Below are 23,330 nucleotides of genomic sequence, written 5' to 3'. Positions count from 1 at the left end.
CTAGATGCCCCTCAACTGAGGAAAAGATAAAGAAAATATGACACATTTACACATTAGAGTATTACTCAGTAGCAAAAAAAAAAATGGCATCTTAAATTTTGCATGCAAATGGATGGAACTAGAAAAATTCATCCTGAGTGAGGTAACCCAGACCCAGAAAGGTGAACATGGTATGTGCTCACTCATAAGTGGATACTAGCTGTAAAGCAAAGGATAATGAGCCTAGAGTCCATGACTCTAGAGAAGCTAAGTAACTCCCCGCAATGGTTTATCCCTCCAACTATGGGGGATCTGCAGCCCCTTCTGGCCTCTGAGGCGGTACACGCATGTGGTACACATACAGAGAAGCAGGAACACACACATATGCATAAACAAAAACTAAACATGCTAAAACGAACGAGCAGAGCTATGAGAAAGAGGACTTACCATCTCCCTCTTCGCCATAGGCCAGGAAAGGAGGGATGGTGATGATGCGCTTCTCCCCAACACACATGCCCAGCAGCCCTTTGTCCATCCCAGGAATCAGCCATCCAATTCCAACGTATGTGTCATAGGTTTTCATGCGATTGTGGCTGGAAGGAAGGAAGAGAGAGAGGGAGGGAGGGAGGGAGGGAGGGAGGGAGGGAGGGAGGGAGGGAGGGAAGAAGGAAAGAAAGAAGGAAAGAAGGAAGGAAGAGGAAGGAAACAAGTTCTATATCATTTCTAATTCATGGGATTTTTGTTTCTCAAATCTCAGATAACCAAGAGCCCACACTCATCCCTAGTGACAGGCATAGGTCCCATATTTGCTCCCTGATATAAGAAGCAAAAAGCTCATATTTAGACCAGAGTCAACAGTTATCCCATTCATTGAACATTGTGTATTACAGGAAGCCTCAGAGAGTTCCCTGGTTTTTATCCTAGCCTCAAAGGTCTCCGCAGTTTCATTGTCCCCTCCCCTACCTGTTTAAAGATGTATTTATGTATTATGCATGCAATGTTCTGCCTGCACATATCCCTGCAGGCCAGAAGAGGGCACCAGATCTCACCATGTGGTTGCTGGGAATTGAACTCAGGACCTATGGAAGACCAGTTAATGCTCTTAATCTCTCAGCCATCTCTCCAACCCTCCTCTTCTTTCCATGGGCAAACTATATAAATGAGTCAAACACCCATGAGATTCCTGAGAAATGTGGCTCTTAAGATGCCCTTCAACGGAAGAATGGATGAAGAAAGTATGGAATATATACATATTAGAGTATTACTCAGCAGTAAAAAACAAGGACTTCTTGAATTTTGCATACAAATGGATGGAAATAGAAAACACTATCCTGAGTGAGGTAAGCCAGACCCAAAAAGAGGAACATGGGATGTACTCACTCATATTTGGTTTCTAGCCATAAATAAAGGACATTGAGCTTATAATTCATGTTCCTAGAGAAGCTAAATAAGAAGGTGAATTCAAATGTGTTTTAAATGAAATCAAGATTGTTTTTATATTTCTTCTAAGGTGTTCTATTTTGACTCTGGCACCACGGAGTATCAAACACTAACCAAAACTCTATGGGGTAGGATTTGGTACTAGGTATGAGTGCCTCTGGCTGAGTGCTTTTTCTGGTTCCCAAATGAGCACAGGAAGGAGGCAGGACAGAAGGAACCACACACTGCAACGAACCGTGGAACTTACCTGGAGTCAAACAGCGTCCCATCCAAGAATGTTCCGTTGTAATGGTACCTCACAAAATCGGACACCTGGATAGTCCGAGGACAGCTGGGAGGCTTGAAATACGTCTGAATCTGAACCTGGTCTTCAGAATTCCAAATATCCATCAGGAGTACATCAAAATGAAGTACCGAGTTTGGAGGGATCACACCAGCTGGAAATTAAAGCGAGCTCACACTGAGAGTCTGCCCCCTCCTGGCGAGACAGAGATCCCCAGGAAGCTGCTGTCGAAAAGCTATTTTCTTCACGGTGAATCACTCCCTCCAGGAGGGAGAAAGCTGGTACAGCAGACTGGGGAAGTAAAGAAAAGCTACAAGATTTCCTAGGTTTCTCCCTAAAGCTGTAAGGTGTAAACAGTGGCTACGGAGAGGACTGTGCCCTGAAGAGCACAGGGAGCTCTGGAGACGCAGCTTTTATGTGGGGTCCCCCATGCAGGCTACAGTGGGCTTCTGACCGACCCAGCTGCTGCAGTCACTCACACTCCCTGAAGTGACCTCTTAGCCAGGCTTCTGTAAGTTACCTCTGTAAACTCACTCATTCACCAGGCTGGATTTCAGTGGGATCTTTGGTCCGCTATCAATGGCCTAAGTGGGTTAAATAAACATTTCTTCACATTCCACAGGGAAAAGCCAATTGACCATTATGATTAATGTAACAGAAGTCCAAAGAATTCAAACCCATCGCTGAGGTACAATTCCAAAAGGTCCATTCTTTCTACATCCTTCCCCCAAATAAAATGAGAGAGAGAAAGACTCCTCTCATCAGGACCTCATTAGATCTCCTGTGTTGGCACTTTCTTCTGCATCTAAGAAATAAACCTACAAGGGAAATGCTAGTTCGGCCTTTTTCTCTCCCCCCTCCCCCCATTAAAGATCCCAAATTCTCCAGTCAGGCTGGCTTCAACGCCTGCAAAAGTGTCTGTAAGTCGAGTGAAAACTTACACACTCCTTCACTTCCATAGGCAAGGTCTGGGGGAATCGTCACGAAGCGCCTCTCGTTCACGCACATCCCCACCAAAGCCTGGTCCATCCCTGCGATCAGCTGGCCTTTTCCCACAAAGACATTGAAGGTAGAGTCTCTGTCGTAGCTAAAGATCCAGAAGGTAGGGGGAGAGAGATAAAAGCATAGTTATCCCCACAGAGAATGCAGCTTCATGAAGGTCACAGCCAACGGAAAGACCTACCAAGAGTTCCTGGCCCAGGAAATGTCCTCGCTGGGCATTTGAGGAGTTGGTTTTTATATTAACTTGAAGACTGCCAACAAATCGACTTAGAAATGATTGACATACAAGCCTGACAACATGAGCTTGATCCCCTGAACCCACAGTGGAAGCAAAGACCCCAGTCCTGAAAGCTTCCCTCTGATGCCCTAAGCACAGGAAGCGCGTGCTGCAGGGAGGGGATGCACACTAGAACGTGCTGACAAGTCAGACAATAAATAACAAATCATGGCTGGGACGTACACCCTTGCTTTGTAACGTTAAATTCAGCAACACTTTTACCTTCCAGGAGAGGATAATACGTGCTTTGAGAGATAATAAAGTTCAAGACAAGGACTTTGTCTATACGTATTTTATAAACTGGCAGAGACTCATAGTTTCAAACATTGTATTTAAAAAACGACTGCACATCTGGGCTTCACAGCTCCTATGGAGTATGAGGTACAAGGGAGGCTGAGGGGAAAGGATCACAAGTTCAAGGCCAATCGGGCAACCTGGTGAGACTGCCTCCAGATTTAAAGGGAAAGAGGTCTGCGGGTTTACTCGGTGGTGGAGTGGCTACCTAGCACTGCAAAGCCCTGGGTTTCATCTCCAGTTATGCAGAACAAAGAAGAGAGACAGAGTGCTGTGGGAAATGAGTGCAAAATAGAGAAAAATAAGCAAAAGAAAACTTGCTGTGGATCTTGGTTTACAATAATTAACAGTGGAGATAACTCAAGGGTAGGATCCTGGTTGCATCTTACTCAGATGTACCATGAAATGGGCTGCGGCCATCTTTTGGCTTCCTATTCACTCACACAAGAACGACAGTCACAGTAAGTGAGGTGCAGGCCCAAGGGGATGATTCAGCTGGCAAAGGTACCTGCTGCCAAGCCTGACAAAACCTGGGCCCCCAGGATTTACATGGTAGATGGAAGGAAAGAACCAGTTGCTACCAGACATCCTCTGACCTGTGCGTGTGTGCTATGATAAGCAAGCACACACAGAGACACACACACACACACACACACACACTGTAGGAAACAGAGCTACAGTGTAAAATGATACCATTTTCCATTTACTCATATATAGATAATACGGGAAAATCTATTTCTTAAAAATCAAGAAAAAACAACTAATTAGTAACAGCATTTAATTCACGAGGCTGTGCCAAGCCTCCTTTTGAAACTCCTGCCTTTTGCTCACTTTCCCCTAATAAACGGTTTAGTCAAGCAGTGGGGCCGGCTTCCTCGGACCTGCCCCCTTCACCCCCTCCTCCTAGTCTTACACCCCATTTTCACTGCCTTCCTTTTCTGAGGGTCAATGAACAGAAAGCAGGATTTCCCGCGGAGACCACACTAAGGCACAGAGGAGCGCGTGAGGCTTCTACACGCGTCTGCCTTGAACCGCCACGCTGGCACGTGTGTCACCGCCTGGAATGCCAGCTCTTGGCTTTTGCTTGAGCCCGGCCATAATCACTGAGCCACCTTCAGGGCCGTCTTCAATGTCATGCTACCGAATCCGACAGACAGCAAAGCTTCCAAGCCTCCCTAGGCAGAGCATCTGTGGGAGCAGCGAGAATGCAAAGGCAGGGAGTGGCTGCGGAAATGCGTTCCTCCTCTGTAGAATGGGAATAGTTCCCGAGCTTAATGCAATTTTTAAGTGCACGCATTCTGTTTTAATTCTAGTTCGTTCTCTAAGAAGTTTACACATCTAGCATTGAATCCTATTTAAAAGTCCGTTAGACTAAAATAAAATATTCAAAGAATCGTTTTGGTGAGAGAAGAATATTGTAGGCACAGCGAGCAGGTCACAAATCATTACACTGAAAATTACACTGTGTATAAAGGAACTACAAACTAAACCAAGAGTGGTTTGGGGCTTTGTTTTATTTACAAGTCTTTATTTGGTTTTAAAAGCTTAATTTACTTTGTGTGTATGAGTTCTTTGCCCGCATGTATGTCTGTGCACCACATGCATGACTGGTCCTACCTGAGATCCCCTAGAACTGGAGTTGTTGATAGCTGTAAGCCACCACAGGGGTCCTGGGATTCAAGCCTGGGTCCTTCCAAAGAGCAGCCAATGTTCCCTACCTCAGATGCCCTGGAAATGCAGTTGTGGATAGCTGTAAGCCACCACAGGGGTCCTGGGATTCAAACCTGGGTCCTTCCAAAGAGCAGCCAATGTTCTTAACCCAGAGCCTTCTCTCCGGAGAACTTCATACATGAGCACTATATCTATTTCTTTCCCACCCCTTCCCTTCCTCTCACACCCCTCCCGTCCCCTGCTTCCCTTATTTAATTATCATTGTTCTATGTATATACATATTGAAGGACGGCTGGGGACTGAACCTGATGAGGAAATCAGGTGTGGGACCCTCTAAGAGGGCCTGCTTCTTGCTCCAGAGAAGGAAGTCCACTCAAGTGAGGACTCAAGCCACTCAGGGAGGAGAGGGGGTGCAGAAGGGAGAACACTAAGAAACTTATAAAAAGGGCGACCCAGAATCCCTGAGTGACCTCTCACCTATGGGACCCCTTTAGCCCCCTTGGTGTGAGTTGTTGGTTCTAATAAAGTTGGTACTTTGTCCTTTCTCTCTCTGTGTGTTCACAATTCTTTCTCTGCACCTGCAGTGCCTAGCTCTCCACCTACCACGCTTACTATCCAGGCTCAAGCCAAGTTCTCCACTCCGGCGGCCTTCTAACTCCCAAGCGTTATTTTCCAGGCATCTGCCAAGTGGTTTCTCCTTTTCATGATTCAGTCTTCTACCTTTCCCAGAATTCCAATGCTCTGGCTGTCCCAAGGAAGAGAGCTTGCAGATGGCCTAGATGGCCAGATGACTGTGCCTCACCCCAATACTCGTGTGTGCGTGTATACATACATATATAATATATATACATATATATGCGTGTTTATACGTCTAGCATTTCTTATATAAACATAGGCTATCCAATCCGAAGGCTGATCACTTGGGATTGGACATCTATGCAGGAGTTCACCTATGGAAGAAACTGATTCTCTTAGCAATGACCACTCTTCATCTACGGGTGAAACCATGTGGAATTTTCCCCATCCATACTGGCGTGTCAGCTGATAGTGGCATTATAGATTTGTTCAGGCAACCACACCGTGGCTACTTCATGGGTGTGTTCTCCCTGTCATACCTAAGGGACATTATTTAATGGCCTCTGACTTTTATAATCCTTCTTCATGCCTTCCCCTGAGCTTTGAGCAGATGTAGCTGTTAGGGCACCCCACAGTCACTTGGGTCAGCTGTGCTTTCTATAACAGTCTCCATCTGTTGTAGAAAGAAGCTTCTTGGATGAGGCGCGAGAGGTACCGTTATCTGCGGCTGTAAGGATAACCATTTAAAAGGCAGTCAGAAAATGGCAGTAGCGGGCTCCTCTCTCAGGTCATGACTAGGTTTACAGTACCAAGCATGAATCTCTCCTGCTAACAGGCCATACGTCCAACCAGACGACTCTTGGTTGGTAATGCCCAAGATAAAAGTGCCACTATTGCACTGCTGGAGATCTTGCCAGGCTGGCGAGCACTGTTGTAGCCTTTACAGCTGGCCAGAACTACTGACTGCGTCCCTTCCTTGAGCTTGCGCAGCATCTCCACTAGGTCAGTTCCAGCTCTATTCCTCCATGCCCTGTGTCTGAAGTATGTGCTAGGTGCATCTTCAGCAACAGGGTCTTACCTTCAAATTCTAGAAGGAAATCAAGGAAAATGGCAATAAACCATATTGTTTTAGGAGTCTCTTGTGTTGCTCTGACCTACATCTTGTTGGAGGTTTCCCATCCTGGCGCTGGGATTTGTGTTCAAAGCATGGCTCTTGAGGGTAGCATGCACATACATACATACATACATACATACATGCACACGTACATATATTTTTAACTAAACTTATATAGTAACACATTGCCCTTTTTCAAAAAAAAAACCCTTAGCATTATTTACCCCTGCTTCTTCACTCTCCCCCTGCATCCAGAGTTAAATTCCCTGGGCACGTTTTTTCCCATTGCCGCTTTATAGCCCTCCTTTCTAGACACGTTTTCTCCTTCTCCATCCCGCCGTAGTCCCTTTCTTGTGAGTTCTTCAGATACTTCAGATTGCATACTCGAATCTAAAGATTCCGAGCTAGTGTCCATGAAGAAGAGAGAGCGTGTGGTGCTTCTCTTCCCACATCTGGCTGGCCTCGCCCAGCACACCTTGCTGCACATCTTCAAAAGTAACTACTATTTACAGAGCGTTTCTCATATGCTAGGTCCAGCCACAAAGCAAGCTCTTCACAAAGAACGTGAACCCTCCGAATCCTTGAATCCTCATAATCTTTACACCACACAGGTAGGGACTCAGACATGCAGCCTCCCTGAGGGTTAAAATTTTTTCCAAGCTCAAAATTTAGCCAAGTGGGAAAAAAACAAAGACATAAGAATCCAGGACGGTCTAACTCTCAGCTCCTGGCTGGCACAGGTCTCTGGAGGCTCCAAGGCCTCGCAGTACTGTTAATCGCTCTGATGATCAGCCTGGCAGTATTAATTCCATCCTTTGATGGTCACATAGCACTGTGAGCAATGATGCAAAAATGTATCACACACACACACACCCAGACACATAAGGCTCTAACCATGCAAAACCAATGCTATCTATTGCTTAAAAGGCTGGCCATCTGGAAAAACTGAAGCTGTTCTAGATTTATGCTGATCAGTGCAACTGGCACAAACTCATGTGACGCCTCAAGCCCAGAACTGGTCATGAAAATCATTTCTGCAATGTGAGGATAAGCGCTTACACAGCCTGTCCCACCGGCCAGCTCGTTCACACCTTTTATAGATGTCCCAATCAGGGAGCGACAGGAAACAGATGGCTCACCCAACCAGGCAGCTCCAGGGGGACTTAATGAAGGTGCTGTGCACAGCTGACATTGTCATCAGCGGTGGAAAGACCGGGTGCTCACTCCGTGCTCATAAATAAAAGAACGGTGCCTGCTTTCCCAGGTCTAGTCAACAAAGTCCTGGAAAAACTGGCGAGAGCAACTCAGCAAGAAAGTGAAGTAGATGGCATGTATACTGGAGAGAAGCAAGGCAAGGATTACTGTGCTCACACATGAAACTGTCCGTAGAAAACTCTAAAGAGCTCTCTCTCTCTCAGTCTTCCCCTCTTCCCCGAGCCTCCTCTGAACTATTAACTGATTTCTGCAATGTGCAATACAGAAGTCAATAAGCAAAAATGAGTTGTGTCCATACCACCAGTAAATAATCACAAGTCAATAAAAAATTCTATCTACAATAGCAAAAGAATAAAATAAAACAAACAAGGGCCCGAAAGAACTATGCACTGAAAAACAGAAAAATACTGCTGAAAGAAATTAAAGGTGGTTTATCCTATAAGGACACTTGTCACCAAGCCTGAGAACCTGAGTTTGATCCTCAGAACCCACATGGTAGAGGGAGAGAACCAACTCCCGCAGACTGTTCTCGACCTCCAGACATGCATATATGCACTAGACACTGCCGCGCACACATGCACATGATAAATAAATGTTACAACTTTTTGAGCAAAAACAAATTAAAGAGAACAAAATTAAAGACACTCTACCCTGTGTTCGTGGATTGAGAGACATGATCTCATTAACACACGTGCACCATCAAAGAGACCTACAGAGCCAAGGCAATTCCTATCACATTCCCAGCAGTAGAAAAATATCCTAAAATTCATCTGGAAATGTCTAAAGACTCAAATTAGCCACAATAACCCTAGGAAGAACAGCAAATACAGTATCCCCTAGTTCCTGACCTTTAACTGTAGAAGACTACAATCATGAAAGCAGTGCACCTCAGACTTAAATTACAGAAAGCAACGAAACTGAACAGAGAGCCCAGAAAGGAACCGTTTCACACATGATCAAGGGGTCGTTGATAAGACCACGTGGTGATGAAATGCGAGGGCTCCAGCAAATGGTGCCAGAAAATCTATCTGGATGTCTACAGGCAAAAGAACAAAGTTGGGGCTTTGCCTTATGCCATCAAAGGCAAAGCATGTTAAAGACAAAAACTTGAGATCCAAAGCTACAAAAATCCTAGAAGAAAGCAGGCATGATAGTTCATAGGCATCATGGCAGCAATGGGGAGGTCGAGGCCAGCTTCATTCTTAAAGTCCACAGGGGAAAGCCTCTCCTAGCATTAGATTTTACATCGGCGTCTCGAACAGCAGCAAAAGCAAAGGATGCTGAGGCAACAGCAGACAAGTAGGATTTTGTCGAACTTAAAAACTCCTCAGAGTGAAGGAAATCATCAGTAGATTGGAAGGACCTACGGAACAGCAGTGGGTACACACGAACCACCGTGAGGTCTGAATCTGAAACATTGCCCACAGGGTCTCAAGAAGCTTGGGTTCCAGGTTCTGCTGTGATCTACACAGATAGACCCACCCTAGAATGTAAAGACTGTCTCCACTGCCCTAAAGAGATCAAGACCCGCTGGCCCTTCTCAGTAGCCTAGGTTTGGGGCAGGAGGAAAATTCCATGCACAGCACTGGAAAGCCAAAGCAGAGTCAGGGTATAAGCCATTCCCTGCCAAGGGGCTGAACACAGTCAGGGCATGAAGCCACGGTAGCCCAATCTCTGCTTTCCCAGCAGGCTCCAAAGCAGGAACTTACCTAGGGACTGGGGCAGATACCAAACCATCTGGAAGCCAGGCCAGAGGACTTCAAATGCTACCTTCATCGGCAGCCTCTCCTGCCTCTTGGACTATGCGGGCACCACTATCCTCCTCCCCTAAACTCCAGCTTTGCCTTCTCTGCAGCTTTCCTTAACAACTGCCATATCCACTCCCTCCACTGCTGTCTCCGTCCTCAGTCTTGAATCCTAGGTTGACCTCAGGGGGCTCTGCAGCCGACAAACCCAGGCTTGAATTCCAGCTCTGACTTCAAGTCAGTCAATGCATTTCTCCAGGCCTCCCCAGTTTCCTCATCTATAAACAGAATTCAGGGGGGTGGAGGTTTACCATTAAGGATGCTTGCTGCTCTCCTAGGAGACCAGGGTTGGGTTCCCAGCACCCACATTGGGCAGCTCACAGCTACCTATATAATTCCTGTCCCACAAGATCCAGCACCCACTTCTAGCCTCCGTGAGCACCCACACATACACACTCATGCAGACAGACACACAGAGATACATACTTTAAACAATAAATTTAATAATTAAAAACAATGATAGTAATTGTTACCCCAGGTCAGGCAGGGAGGCCACTAAAAAACACAGGAAAGAACCGGCACAGATGACCACGCGGGGAAACTCAAACCTTGTGCACTGTGGGTGGGAAGGTAAAACGGTGCAACTACTCCAAAAAAAGGAATTCCACGGGAAAAGGAATTTCATCAAAAATTTAACTCAGAAGTAAAAGAAGACCCAGGAATCCTATTTATCCAACAGAATTAAAAACAGAAACTTGCAGAGAATGTTTGCGCAAACATCCTCTCTACAGCATGACCCACAACAGCCAAAAAAATGCAAGCAAACTAAATGTCCAACAGTTGACAAATGGGGGGAAAGAAAATAAAGTGAAGGAAATAAATGAAGGAAACCCTATGATATGCTAATGTATCTAGAGGGTGACTCGTTAAGTGAAGTAAACGAGTCAAGAAAGATTAAATATTGCAGGTATGGTTCCACAAAGTACACGAGCCAGATATGAGCACAGTGACTTTATAATCTCAGTGCCTGATCAGCTAAGGCAGGGAGACACCATGTTTGAAGCCAGCCTGGGCTCTGTAGGGAACCCCAGAGCTGCCTGAGCTATGGTATGAAACTCTGTCTCAAAAATAAAACATAGAAAAAAAGTTAAAGTCATAGAAACAAAAGTAAAATGTGGTTACCAGGAAAGGGAGGCACAGTAAAAATGGGGAGGGATTGTCAGTGCTTCTAAAGTTAAGAGTTTTTAAGAAAAAAAAAAAATCAGTCCTAAAGAGCCACTACATATCAACATGAATGCAGTTCACACTGCTACTCTATACTTTTACACGGTGACAATGGTAAACTTTATTGACTTATTAGCAAGGGGCTATGTGCACGGGTATGGGGGGGGGACGACAGACGACCCGGGGAGTTTTCGTAGCTAAGTGACACATACCTAGGGCCCAGACCGTTGGTTTAGAGACACAAACCTTGGCGACCCTACAGGTTTGTAGGGCCTAAAGATTACCACCTCACTTCTTCTGAGGGCCCCTCCTTCTGTCTTCTGGCTAAAATCAGGCAAAGCTAGAGGACAGGCGGGTCATTAATGTACGCGCTGAACAGCGGAGCCTTGTAGAACCAATCGCCAGCGAAGCTGCTGAGAAATGGGCCTAGAAAGGCCAGGAAAACAGCACATCTAACACCCTGCCTTCCTGGTCCTCCTCATTCACTGACAGTTGCTGTCCTGGCCCTGGACACTACTACCTGGCCTCCAGAGGTGACGGGATCTGTAGGACCTCCAAGTGACAGTCTATAAGATATCTAGCTAGGACAAGACCTGTGCAAGCCTAAATCAAACCAAACCCCCGCATGGAGAGTAAGGCAGTTTCGCCTCCACCTGAGGGGCTACTTGCAATCCTTAGCTGCAGGAGGAGAAGGGTCGGTTTCTTCTAAGAGTATAGCCCCTGGTATAGCTATCATCCCTGCTGGAAGGCCACATATCCAAGAACCTGTGGGTATCACAAATTTGTCTTGATAAAGAAAAAGAAAGACACAAAGCTGTGAGGGGAGAGGAGAGGGGCAAATCTGGGAAGGGTTGTGAGGGCGAATATGATCAAAAACCCTGATTGCTCTTTGGGCTTTCGAGGGAGGGGAACTTGATTGGGGGAGGGGGAGGGAAATGGGAGGCGATGGCGAGAAAGAGACAGAAATCTTTAATAAATAAATAAATGAAAAATAAATAAATAAATAAATTCTTCTGTAGTTTTAAAGCCACTGTTCAGTATTTTGGGCAAGATTTAGATTTCTGTCCTTTGTAAGACCCAAAATTTTGACACTTAGAAAAGAGAAGCATATGAAGATACTGAGTTATACTTCAAAAGACATCATACATAAAAATAATTTTAGGTGCTATAGGTGAAGTTTCATGGCACTGTTTCTCATTCGTACAAAAAAAAACAAAAACAAAAACAAAAAAAACACCAAATGGTTCTAGAAAGTTATCTCTGACTCCAGGAGATTTGAGGTATTTTCTATGAATGACTGATACTGCAAAATGAAGTTATCATTTAAGAAAGTGGGGGGGGGGGATCTAGCTAGGGTTGGGGATGTAATTCATCAGTAGAGAACTTGTGCAGCACACACAAAGCCCTGGTCTCCATCCCCAACACTACAATCTCTTGACAGCTCACATCTGTATCCTAGCACTCAGGGAGTGGAGGCCGAGGATCAGAAGTCAAGGTCAGCAAGTTGGAGACCCTGTCTCAAAAAAGAAAATCGGAAAAACAACAAAAACCGGTAGCTCCAGCCACGACACTATCGCTGGAGATCAGTAAAATCCGTCATACTCAACTCAGGAAGCTGTCTACACAGGAGCGCACATTACTTCGCAACATATCACTTACATAAATAAGGACTTGGTGGCTCTATTCCTATAGCGTAAATAACAGGCTGTGCCTCTGAATACAGGCTTCCTACAGCAAGAAAGAACAGATGAAGGAACAAATGGCAAGCTGGGTGGGCTGGTGCGTGCCTGTAATCCAAGCACTGCAAACACTGAGGTGGGCAGATTAAAGCCAGACTGGACCATAAGCAAGACCCTATCTCAAAAAAAAGAAAAAAAAGTCAATTTAAAAAAAGAGAGAGAGGAAGGAGAGATGGCTCCGTGGTTAAGAGGTCATCCTGCTGTTGCAGAGGGCCCATGGGTGGCTTACAACCAGCTCTAATTCCAGTTCCAGGGGATCTGATACCTGGCCTCTGCCGGTACTTACAAGTTCATGCCCATACCCAAGCAAATACATGTCATCTAAAATGAAACAAATAAATCTTCTTTAAAAAAAAAAAAAACAAGGGGGAGAAAGCTCAGTGGTTAAGAGTACTGGCTGTTCTTCCACAGGTCGTGAGTTCAATTCCCAGCAACAATATGGTGGCTCACAACCATCTGTAATGAGATCTGGTGCCTTCTTCTGGTGTGTCAGCATATATGGAGGCAGAATGTTGTATACATAATAAATAAATCTTTAAAAAAAAAAAGAACAAATAGTAAAATGAATCCATAAAGCCTCCTATGCCTTCCTCTCCAAAAAGGATTAAAGGAACAGTAAAAATGGACAAAATAGGCCAGGGAAGGCAATAAAACTTTGGAAAATTGGAAGCAAATAGAAGAACTGAGTGGATCTAAATGAGAAGACACAGACCTAAGAGTGTGTAACACAAGATATGGCCAAAGGTCCATCCAGTGGGTCTTCTAGAACGTGGGAAGGCTAGCACAGGGCAGAAGGAAGAGAAGGCTAGTGCAAGGCAGTCTACAGGGCAACAAGGGACCACACCTGCCGAGGAGTCCCTTCTCAATTCTTAGCAGCTGGGCAATTAGAATTTTAAGTTCTAAAAATTGTTGTAGGAGGAGGCCACTAGTTAGTTCCCAGCCGAACTATCCCAGCTGAAATAATCACACAGAAACTGTATTAATTAAATCACTGCTTGGCCCATTAGCTCTAACTTCTTACTGGCTAACTCTTACATCTTAATTTAACCCATTTCTAGTAATCTGTGTATCACCACGTGGCTGTGGCTTACCGGCAAGATTCCAACCTGCGCCTGTCTCTGGCAGGGCTACATGGCTTCTCTCTGACTCCACCCTTCTTTCTCCCAGCATTGAGTTTAGTTTTCCCTGTCTACCTCTATTCTTTTGCCCTATCAGGCCAAGCCAGTTTTCTTTATTAATTAACCATTCGTATTCACAGCACACAAAGGGGAATCCCATATCATAAAATTTCCTAATAATTCCTGCATATTTGTGACTACTTGTTGTACTTGGAATTGAATTCGTGGCCTCACATACTTTTAATTTTTTTAAAGGTGTGAATGTTTTGCCATTATGTATAGGTGTGTACCACCTGTATATATGGTGCCTATGAATGCCAGAAGAGAACATCAGATCCCCTGGAACTGGGATTACAAAAGGTTGTGAGGCACCATGTGGGTTCCCGAAAAAGAACCCCGGTCCTCTGGAAGAGCATCAGTGCTCTTAACCATTGAGCCATTTCCTCAGCCCCACAGCCTCACACTTCTGCCACTGAGCTATACCCACAGCCCTACACTACTTCCCATATTAGTGTTTTGATGGGGTTGGAAAGAAGAAGGCTCAATCATTAAGAGAATTTGCTATGCTTGCAGAGCAGAGGACTCGGGTTTGGTTCCCACCACCCACATAATGGCTCACAACTACCTTGTAACTCTAGATCCAGGGAACCCAACATCCTCTACTGACCTCCACAGGCTCCAACATGTATAAATAAACACTCAGGCACATGCACATAAAAATCAAAAATAAATATATTTTAAAACTAAAATTAAATGGCACATGCTTATACTATTCTTTGCTAAAATTACTCTTATCTCAGATCCAGAGACAAAAAAAAAAAAACATTTCAGAGGAAGCAGATCATTTTTCCCTCAGTTCTGTTACACACATCAGCTAGGAGGAGAAAAGTCAGCTTGCTTTAAGTTCTAGTTTAAGATCCCACGTGGACAATTCAAAACTGAAGATAATGTTTTCAAACACTACAAAGATTACCAGGGCTAGTATGGCGGCCCCAGCCTCTCCAATGGCTGAGGCAGAAAGATCCTCTGAACCCATGAATCTGAGCCAATCCTGGGCAACACTAGGAAAGCCTGTCTCAAAAATAAACAGGTCAAGCATGGTGGCAAACACTTCCAAACCCCATACCAAAGAGACTGAGGCAGGAAGATGTCAAGCTTGAGCCCAGCTGGGTGACACAGGGAATCCTCCAGATCTCAAAACAACACACACACACACACACACACACACACACACACACACAAAGAATACCCAAGACTGCCATGTGGAAAAAAGGAGCCCTGGGTATAGAAGCCACCTGGGGCACCTCCCAGATAGTTCAATTTCCCCCATGCCATTGGCTGGCTGTCTCACCTAGGATCTGCTTCACAGGACAACTGTGGTCCTGACATCTCAGCCCTTAGTGAAGGGTACTAAAACTCTCCTCCTTGTAGGGTGACTGGCTTCCTTCCCTGGTGACATTCCTCCACTAAGAAAGGACCCAGCTGCAGACTCAAAAAGGACAGGCAAGGTCTGACTTTCCTATCTCCCACTGCCACACACTCCCAAAGGTGGCTGGGCTTCCCAGATGCTAAGATTATTTCTCTCAAAGCAGCCACGTCTACCAGCAGCTGATGGGAGCTGGCAGGATAAAGGCACCAGTAAATGATCTGGCAAGCTACCTGTCTGCTGCCCAGATGGAAAAGTGAAAGGAGGTTGTGATGAAGGAAGAGAAGGGCGAAAAGAGAGAGTGAACAGGCGGGGGCTGGGATGATCTCCAGCACATTAAACTATTAAAAGAACATATTTCAAAGCAAAGTCAAGCTGTCATGTTCCTATTACAGAGTATTGCTCTTGGCAACTGCACAGATTAAAATGTTAGGTTCCTATAGGTAATTCTTAACAAGGGCACAGTCAGAAAAACACACCCAAATCAAACTATTCTTATGAATGTATAGTATGGATAGTAACTTGCAATGCCCCACAGGGAGAATCAAAAGTTCCCAGGGTGCCTTGTCGACCTGCCAATAGCCTCCAGGGACCCTAAGTCAGAAGGAATCCCGGGGCACACACGTCACCAGCAACACTCTAGATCCCTGCTCTTGCCACAGTACGTTCACACGCTAAATACTGCCAGCCTGTGAGTATGCCCGCATTAGCTACATACATCTCTCTCTCCCGGCCCACCCCAACACTACCCCGACACTACCCTGATACCGCTCAGCCCAGGGGCTCTTCTCTAACAGCCAGGTCTACTAAAGGGATGAGCCCCTTGAGGATCTGGAGAAAGTTATCTCAAATCACGATTCTGGAAGTTCTCACAGCACCAGAGATTCTTCCAGCAATGCCTTCTGCTCTCTGCTCTAGTCAGCTGGAAGAGGTTTGCTTACTTTTCTCAACCATAACAAGGGCATGGCTTTTGTCTGCTTTCATTCTGTTATATTCCAACATTGTTACAATCCATTCATTGTTATATCCCAACATTGAAAACTTAATTGAATAATTATGCTAAATAAATCTGCAACAAGGCTAAGAACTAGGGTTCTCTCCTCATACTCTTTCCACTGAAGACTTTCTGGATACTCTACACAAAGACCTCTACTAGCTGTCAGGGCTTTTATGGAATGGCTCCTCCACACCTGACCAGCTCTGGGTCTTCTGCCTCCTTCCAACTATCATTGATTTTTATTTTCTTTCTTCTTCTCTTTTCTTTTCTTTTTCTGTTCCTTGGATATGCACTGTGCATGCCCAGGTATTGCACGCACCCCTTTCTCTTCTAAAGACATTCGCTACAAGGAAGAAATAAAATCCCAACAATGCCTATCTCAAGCATCAGGTCTTCCCCCAAAGTCTTCCCCACCAGACAGAAATATCCTTCTCATTGAAACCAGCAGAGGCACGGATGTCTGCCACTCACAAGGCACTCTGACATACATGAGGCATAGAGAGTCTGCCACGGAGTCCAGAAATCAGTTATCAGTATGCCCAATGTCATCACGCCCTTCTGAGCCTAGCACTTCATCCCCCACCTCAAAACCTCCCACTGTTCTGTCTCTACCGCTCTTACCAGTGTCTATTTTGCTGTGTAACTTAGAGTATGTGCCCCTTCCACTACAAATGTGAGCTTCTCAAGGCTGGGATTCTGTTTTATGCACTGCTACATCTCCAGCCCCTGGAAGAGTAGGCTCTCAATAAGTATTTCTTTAATGAATCAATGAATGGGTGAATGAATAACAATGTGCCAAAATGAGATCCATCAAATCTACGGTTCTCTTAGAGCAAAGGTTCTCAAAGTCCGATCTTCAAGACAGCTAGATCAGTAGGGAACTTGTCACAAATGCAAATTCTTCTTGGACCCAAACCCCAGAGCTAGCAAATCAGAAACTGTAAAGATCTCTCCAGGTGATTTTGATGTATTTAGCTTGAAAGTTAGAGCAGCTAGCTTGACCTACCCACTGAAGACTCGGTGGGCACATGGTACCATCAGTCAAGTACCTTGTAGGTTTCCGGATAGCCCCGAACGCTGTGAATGAACCAGTGAGAGGCACTTTTTACCAGGACAACGGAAATGGAAGCATATTCAACTTTGGCCCTCAAAGGAAATGAGAGGCCCAGACATGTTGTTCTCCCATACTCTCATGCCTAGGAATGCGATGGAAATCCTGAGATGATACTGGGAAGGCTGACCAGCAGCTCCCCAGCATCAGCATGGGGGCTGCCACCTGCCTGCACCTGCATTCATGAGCTCTCAGAGCTAATCAAAGCCACATCCAAAGCAGCGGCCAAGGGCTGTAGGGTCATCTTAGTGGCCGAATGACCACACACAGAAAAGGACAACAGAGGCACAGAAAAAGAAAGAGAGAGAAAAAACTCGTGGCACAAGAAGCTCTTGGCGGTGTGTGACTCTACTCAGAATGCAAGTCATCATTTTCTTTTCTTCTTCTAACAGTTACTTATGGGGGGCATGAGTCACCGGGTGTGGCAGCAAGGCCTCTACCCACTGAGCCATCTCATCGGGCCGACAACTGCCACTTTCTTCTGGCAAAACCCCCAAGGCAGCCAAAGTCCAAACTCCTAGATTTCTCCTCTCTGTGCACACTTTGTCCATGACTACCAAAGTTACGGGCTAGAGATGGCTCAGTGGAAAACTTTAAGCAGACATGGGTCTGGTTCCCAGCACTCAGCATCAGGGAGCTCACAATTGCCTAACTCCAGCTCTGCAGGATCCAAAACCTCTGGCCCCTGAGAGTACCTGCATGTTCCCATATCCATACAGAGACACAGAATTCAAAATAATAAAAATCTTTCCTTTAAAAAATGATTATCAAACTCATATCCTAACGATCCACAAATTCTAAAGAAATAGCACCCTCAGAGGGAAACCGAAACAGCTCCTGGGCGTCTTGTCCCTCCCATTCAGCCTTCCATCAGCAACTGCTTGTGAACGGTAAATCAGATGCCTGAGCCCCAGGACTCAAAGTCTTTATGGACTTTGTACTGTCCGTAGATACAGTCCATATCCAGACAGCAAGATCCCACCAAAGCTGGTTGGCTCCTGGCTATTACGCTGTTTCCTATAAGTATGCATAATTCTATGTCAATGAAAAGGTTTAAAAGTCTTAACGTTTTTAAAAATCCTCACCTCTAGTTTCCTCTTACTTTCCCTCTTGTCTCCTCCCCACTCTTCCTTCAACTCTTTCTCAGAACTCACTTCTGCATTACCATGTACCCAGCGCCATACCCTACCACCAGCGAGATCTCCTTCCCAGCACCAAACCCTCCTCCTCAGCTCCTCCTTTATACATTTTAGTCTTCCTTAGGCCTTCCCCCTGCAGTCTACGAGCTCCATCCTGACCACACACCCCTTGCACACACACAACATATAGCCAAGCCTTCTGTATGAGTCCATTGCTTCTCTCTTTTCTCCCACCATTCTTATGGGCTGACTATGGAATGTAGATTATGATCATAAACTGCCTGCATTAAAATCGCCACATGAAAACCTAATTCTTAGGCGTCGAGAGCAAGTCATCTAGACATTCTTAGCCTCAGTTTCTTCATCTGTAATGAGATACCTTCCTCACTGTCTTGTGAGAGTAGATGGATTCTTCTGAAATAAAAAGAATTAAACTGTGTGAAGGCAGAGGGTAAACCTAGGTGTGGCCTTTCGTGAGTGAGTGCAGGCTCTGCTATTTTTACCACGCCTACCTCACCATTTTGCAATTACTTGATTATGCTACATGACAGCATCAGAGAGAAACAGAAGAGACCAGACTTCTTGAGGGCAGGCAGGGCATAAATGCTATGGCAGTCCCAAGGCGCTCTTTCCACTGTCGTATACTGCCTCACGGTGGCAGCCACCCCCAAAGAGGAGAACCTGTTCTAATGGGAATTATCAATTACCTTCAGTTCAAGAAAAAAAACTCATTCCCTATTATATAATGAGAGGAACAAATCAAAGAAGATACACAAATACCAAGGAGCACATGGAGAGATGCTCAACATCTCTAGGGAAATGAGGATCAAAACCTTGATGGTGGGTCAGCGATACAGCTCAGCCAGGAACAGAGACTGCCAGCAAGCCCGGCCCAGCAGCCTGAGTTCAACTTCTGCATCCCCAGGATGCGCACAGTGGAAGAAGAGAATCAACATGGGCAAGCTGTCCAGAATAGCAGCTTCCGGAGAGCTCAAATGGGAAGGAGGAGATGGGAGGTGGGAGATGCCCAGCATTTTTCTGGAGTGATGGAAACCCTCGAGAATTACAGAGTTGTGGTATTTATACAACACTCTATGACCATACTGAAACCCACCAAATTGTATAATCTATTTCTTTCAGGGTATTTTTTTTTTACACATTATTCATCTATGTGGGGTGTGCCATGAACATGATTGTGGAGGTCAGAGGGCTACTTGTGGGAGTCATTTCTCTCCTTCCACTATGGGAGTCCCAGGGATTGAATTTAGGTCATAAAACTTGGCCGCAAGGACCTTAACCATTGAGCCATCTCACCAGCCCTCTACATTCTAGAATTGCATGGCATGAGAATACTTCGAGAAAGCTGGTTGGTATGAAAGCTACTTCAGAAACAACTGTATTGGTAGGATCTGGGGATATAACTCAGGAACAGAGAACTTGCCTAGAATATACAAAGTCCTATGTTCAATCTCCTTGTGTGTGCCCTAAAATAATTAACAGTAAAGATGACCATATCTATGCACTTGCTCTGTGCCACATAGTACCAAGAAGCTAAACTGTGTTTACATCCTCAGTGTCTGCAATATCCAAGAAGATTGGGGTGGCTGCTTCTTTTGTTATAAGCCCACTCAGGCGGAAGAGGCTCAACCGTTACCTGCCTACTGGACTGGCTCACCATGAGGGCACAGCCCAAGGTTAGTAACAGCAGCCTGGGAGAGGAGCGAGGCTGAAGTGAGCCCTTCAGCCTTGAAGACAGGTTATGCGGACCAGACCACAGGGCTGCTCCAGGCCGTCTCTCCCGCAGTTTTTGTGAAGCCGGAAGGGGAAGGCACAGGCACAGGACGTTACACACAGGCACTGCTTTTGAATTTCCATAGCCTGAGTCCACCGTTTGCGCAGGCTTACCTCGTCGGTGAAGACAAGGTTCTTCTGGGAACGCCCAGAATATTTAAATGAGCTCATGCATATGCATATATACAAACAGACCGGTCGGCAGCGCCTGGGTTGAACTGAGGCTGCTATTATCAACCGCTGCCGCCGCCTCCTTCTAGTCCTCAAGGGATGAAATTCAGGGCCAATCGGGAAGGACCGTCAGGAAGGCAGCGGGCGGGCATCATCCACTCTTGGAATTGTCCTTAAGTGGCCATTTTACACGACTGTGTAAAAGCGTGTGCGGCAGAACCGGGCAGAAAGGGAGAGAGGGATGGTCCCGACCCCAATCTCAAAGTCCCACCTTCCGCTACGGTCGCGCGCTTGAGGATCAGCCCACCTCCAGGGGCTGGAGGAGGGCGGCGGAGGGAGAGGGCTGGTGGAGGTCCCTGGGGAATGAGGGGGCACGGGGTACCTGGAGTCGAACTTCTGGCCGTCGAGGAAAGTTCCCACGTAATGGTAGCGCACGAAGTCGCCGCTGCGCACCGTGCGCGGACACTCGTCCGGCACGAAACGCCGCTCGATCTGAAGCTCGGAGCTCACACCCAGGCCCGCCACGGGTGCCGCCTGCCCGGTCACCCAGAGTAGCAGCAAGAGCAGCGACCGGGGTCGCCAGCCCCGGGCCCCGAACGCCATCGCACGGCCTGGACTGGAGGGGCGAGAAGCAAGGCTGGGCGCGCCGCAGCGTTGCAAACGTGGAAAGGGCTCCCGGCTAGCCCCGGGCCTCAGCGCCCGCCCCCCGCCGCCCGCGTCCGCCCCCAGCCGGGCGGAGGGGAGGAGCCGCGCCCTAGCGGAGGGGCGCTGAGCTCCCAGGACTTCCTCCGCCTTCCCCGCGTCCAGAAGCCCGGGGAAGACCACAACCACTGCCAGGCCTAGCGCCTGATCCCTGCAGGTCCCAAGAGACGATTTGGAAAGTCCTACGTGGCAGCGGATCCAGTTTCCCCTTTGCTGATCTGGGATAGGAAGGAAACTTGAGTCTTTTTAAAACTTAGTTACTGGAGTATACTCAGTAAACAGGCTGGGACTATCCCTCGGGATGTCTTTGAGTTGCTGTGAACTAATGTGGTCCATGGACAGCGTGTGTGTAGGTTCCCACTTACTCCTCAGTAGTTAAATGCATCCTCGATTTATTAAAACTTTGAAATATTAGACGTCACTAGGGCTTTCTTAACTCGTTTTGAATGTTAACAAATAATCCAAGTCCCAAAACCTAGTAAAGACATCAACAAAAGAGGAAAAATAAACAAGGGAAACCAAACAAGTTTTTTGTTCAAAAAAAAAAAAAAAAGCAAAAACCCTAAACCTGAGTGAGCTGACAGTTTCAGAGTCACCTGCAAACTGGAGAGAAAATAGGATACTTACGGAAAGTATAGAGCTCATTATTAAGAGTCCAGCGACCTGAGAAACCACATGTGCCCCCCCCCAAAAAATAGGTGTTAGTTTTTCCAGTGTTTAAAATAAAAATCGGTGTGTCCTAAATTAAGTTAGAGGCTAAAGGACAGAGGAAAAAAGAAATCCTCACTAACTAAGCTCCATGCTAAATCAAATAAGAAAAAGAAATGCTCCGCATTCTTTCCCTGGACCCTGAAGATCACGACCACATCGAATTCTGCTTTTATAGTCAAGCAACCCGAGAATCAACCAATCCCCCTTTCTTTACTCCGGGCTACTTGAGATTCTGAGAAGGCCTTTCTTACCTAGGGTCCATTACCGAGCATTTGTAAAACAAGAGTTCAATCCCCAGCACGCGCGTATATTCACAGCCACCCGATTTTCAACAAAGACAGCAAGAACACACATTGGATGAAGGACCATTTCTTCTGTGAATGGTGCCGGGGAACTGAATATTCTTGCGTGCAGAAAGAACTAGAAGCCTATCTCTTGCTGTACACAAAGGTCAATTCAAAATGGTTCAAAGACTTGAATGTAAGTCATGAAACTACTGGGAGAAAGCATGGGGACAAGGAGCTGGAGAAAAGGCTCAATAGTTAAGAGCACCGGCTGCTTGCTCTTGCAGAGGAGCCGGGTTCAATGACCAGCATCTTACATTACTGGGCACTGCAAAGAGTTCACCATAAGGACCAGGTTGGCCTTGAACTCACAGAGATCCGCCGCCTCTGCCTCCGAGTGCTGGGATTACAGGCGTGTGCCACCACCGCCCGGCCTTCATTTCACATTCTTAATGAAAGTGTAAACCAGTATTGCTGTTTTGGAAAATCAGAGGTTACTGAAAATCTAGAATTGGTGGAGCTACCATCTGAGGTCGTGTGGGAAGCACTGTTCATAATCAAGTTCCTGAGAAGCCTCAGGCAGTAAGATTAAAGTTCAAGACCTGCTTGGGCTACAGAAGAATTGAAGTCTGGCCTAAGCCACTTAGCAGGATGCTGTCTCATGTCAAAAAGTAAGAAGGAGCATTGGGCTATGGCTCAATGGTAGAGCATTTAGTACAATCTCCAGTACTACAGGAAGGAGGATAGATATACTATGATCCAGACATTCCACACTGAGTGTATAAACAAAAGAACTGAAATCCCAGTTTTAACGAGACGTTTGCACCAGCATGTTTATTGCAACATGCTTTAAAAGAATGAAATGACGTCATTTGAAGAAACATGAATGGATCCACCAGAGCATTACATTAGGAAAGCAAATTGGAGAAGGATACATACCACATGCTCCTGAATGTCGAAAGTAAACGGCTCATCTCAAAGTTGGAAATATGGAGTGTGCATGTGTGTGTGTGTGTGTGTGTGTGTGTGTGTGTGTGTTAGTGCATGCCGCATGCCTAACCTGTCAAAGGCCTTGGGTCCAAGACCCAGCAGAAAGAAAGGGGAAAGGAGAAGAAAAAGAAAGAGGAAGAGGAGGAGAAGAGGAAAGGGAGGTCATCAGAACCCGGAAAGAACTGGAAAGAGGATGTTAATGGGCCAGAAATGGTTTGGAAGGACACATAATAAATTCAGAGATTTTATAATAGAGATTTTAAAACTTTTTCTACACAGGATCCCTTTTACTCTAATACATAAAATAGGTATATAAATCAAACCTTTGCTG

At 45.9% G+C, this 23,330-nt stretch overlaps 1 protein-coding gene across 1 annotated transcript in view; it reads right to left on the bottom strand.

Annotated features, from left to right (window-relative positions):
• Fkbp9 (FKBP prolyl isomerase 9) overlaps nucleotides 1-21,072 on the bottom strand; it is a 47,362-nt gene extending 26,290 nt beyond the window's left edge. The window contains exons 1-4 of the mRNA XM_075955272.1: nucleotides 20,695-21,072; nucleotides 2,644-2,789; nucleotides 1,667-1,856; nucleotides 427-572 (exon numbers count right to left, since the gene is read on the bottom strand). Coding sequence (XP_075811387.1) covers nucleotides 427-572; nucleotides 1,667-1,856; nucleotides 2,644-2,789; nucleotides 20,695-20,915 — 703 coding nt within the window. The 5' untranslated portion in view covers nucleotides 20,916-21,072. The remainder of the gene's footprint in view (nucleotides 1-426; nucleotides 573-1,666; nucleotides 1,857-2,643; nucleotides 2,790-20,694) is intronic.
• Nucleotides 21,073-23,330: the final 2,258 nt, after the last annotated feature.

Source organism: Microtus pennsylvanicus, chromosome 21, assembly GCF_037038515.1.
Source record: "Microtus pennsylvanicus isolate mMicPen1 chromosome 21, mMicPen1.hap1, whole genome shotgun sequence".
NCBI classification, from domain to species: domain Eukaryota; kingdom Metazoa; phylum Chordata; class Mammalia; order Rodentia; family Cricetidae; genus Microtus; species Microtus pennsylvanicus.
This window is presented reverse-complemented; position numbering and strand designations above follow the sequence as displayed.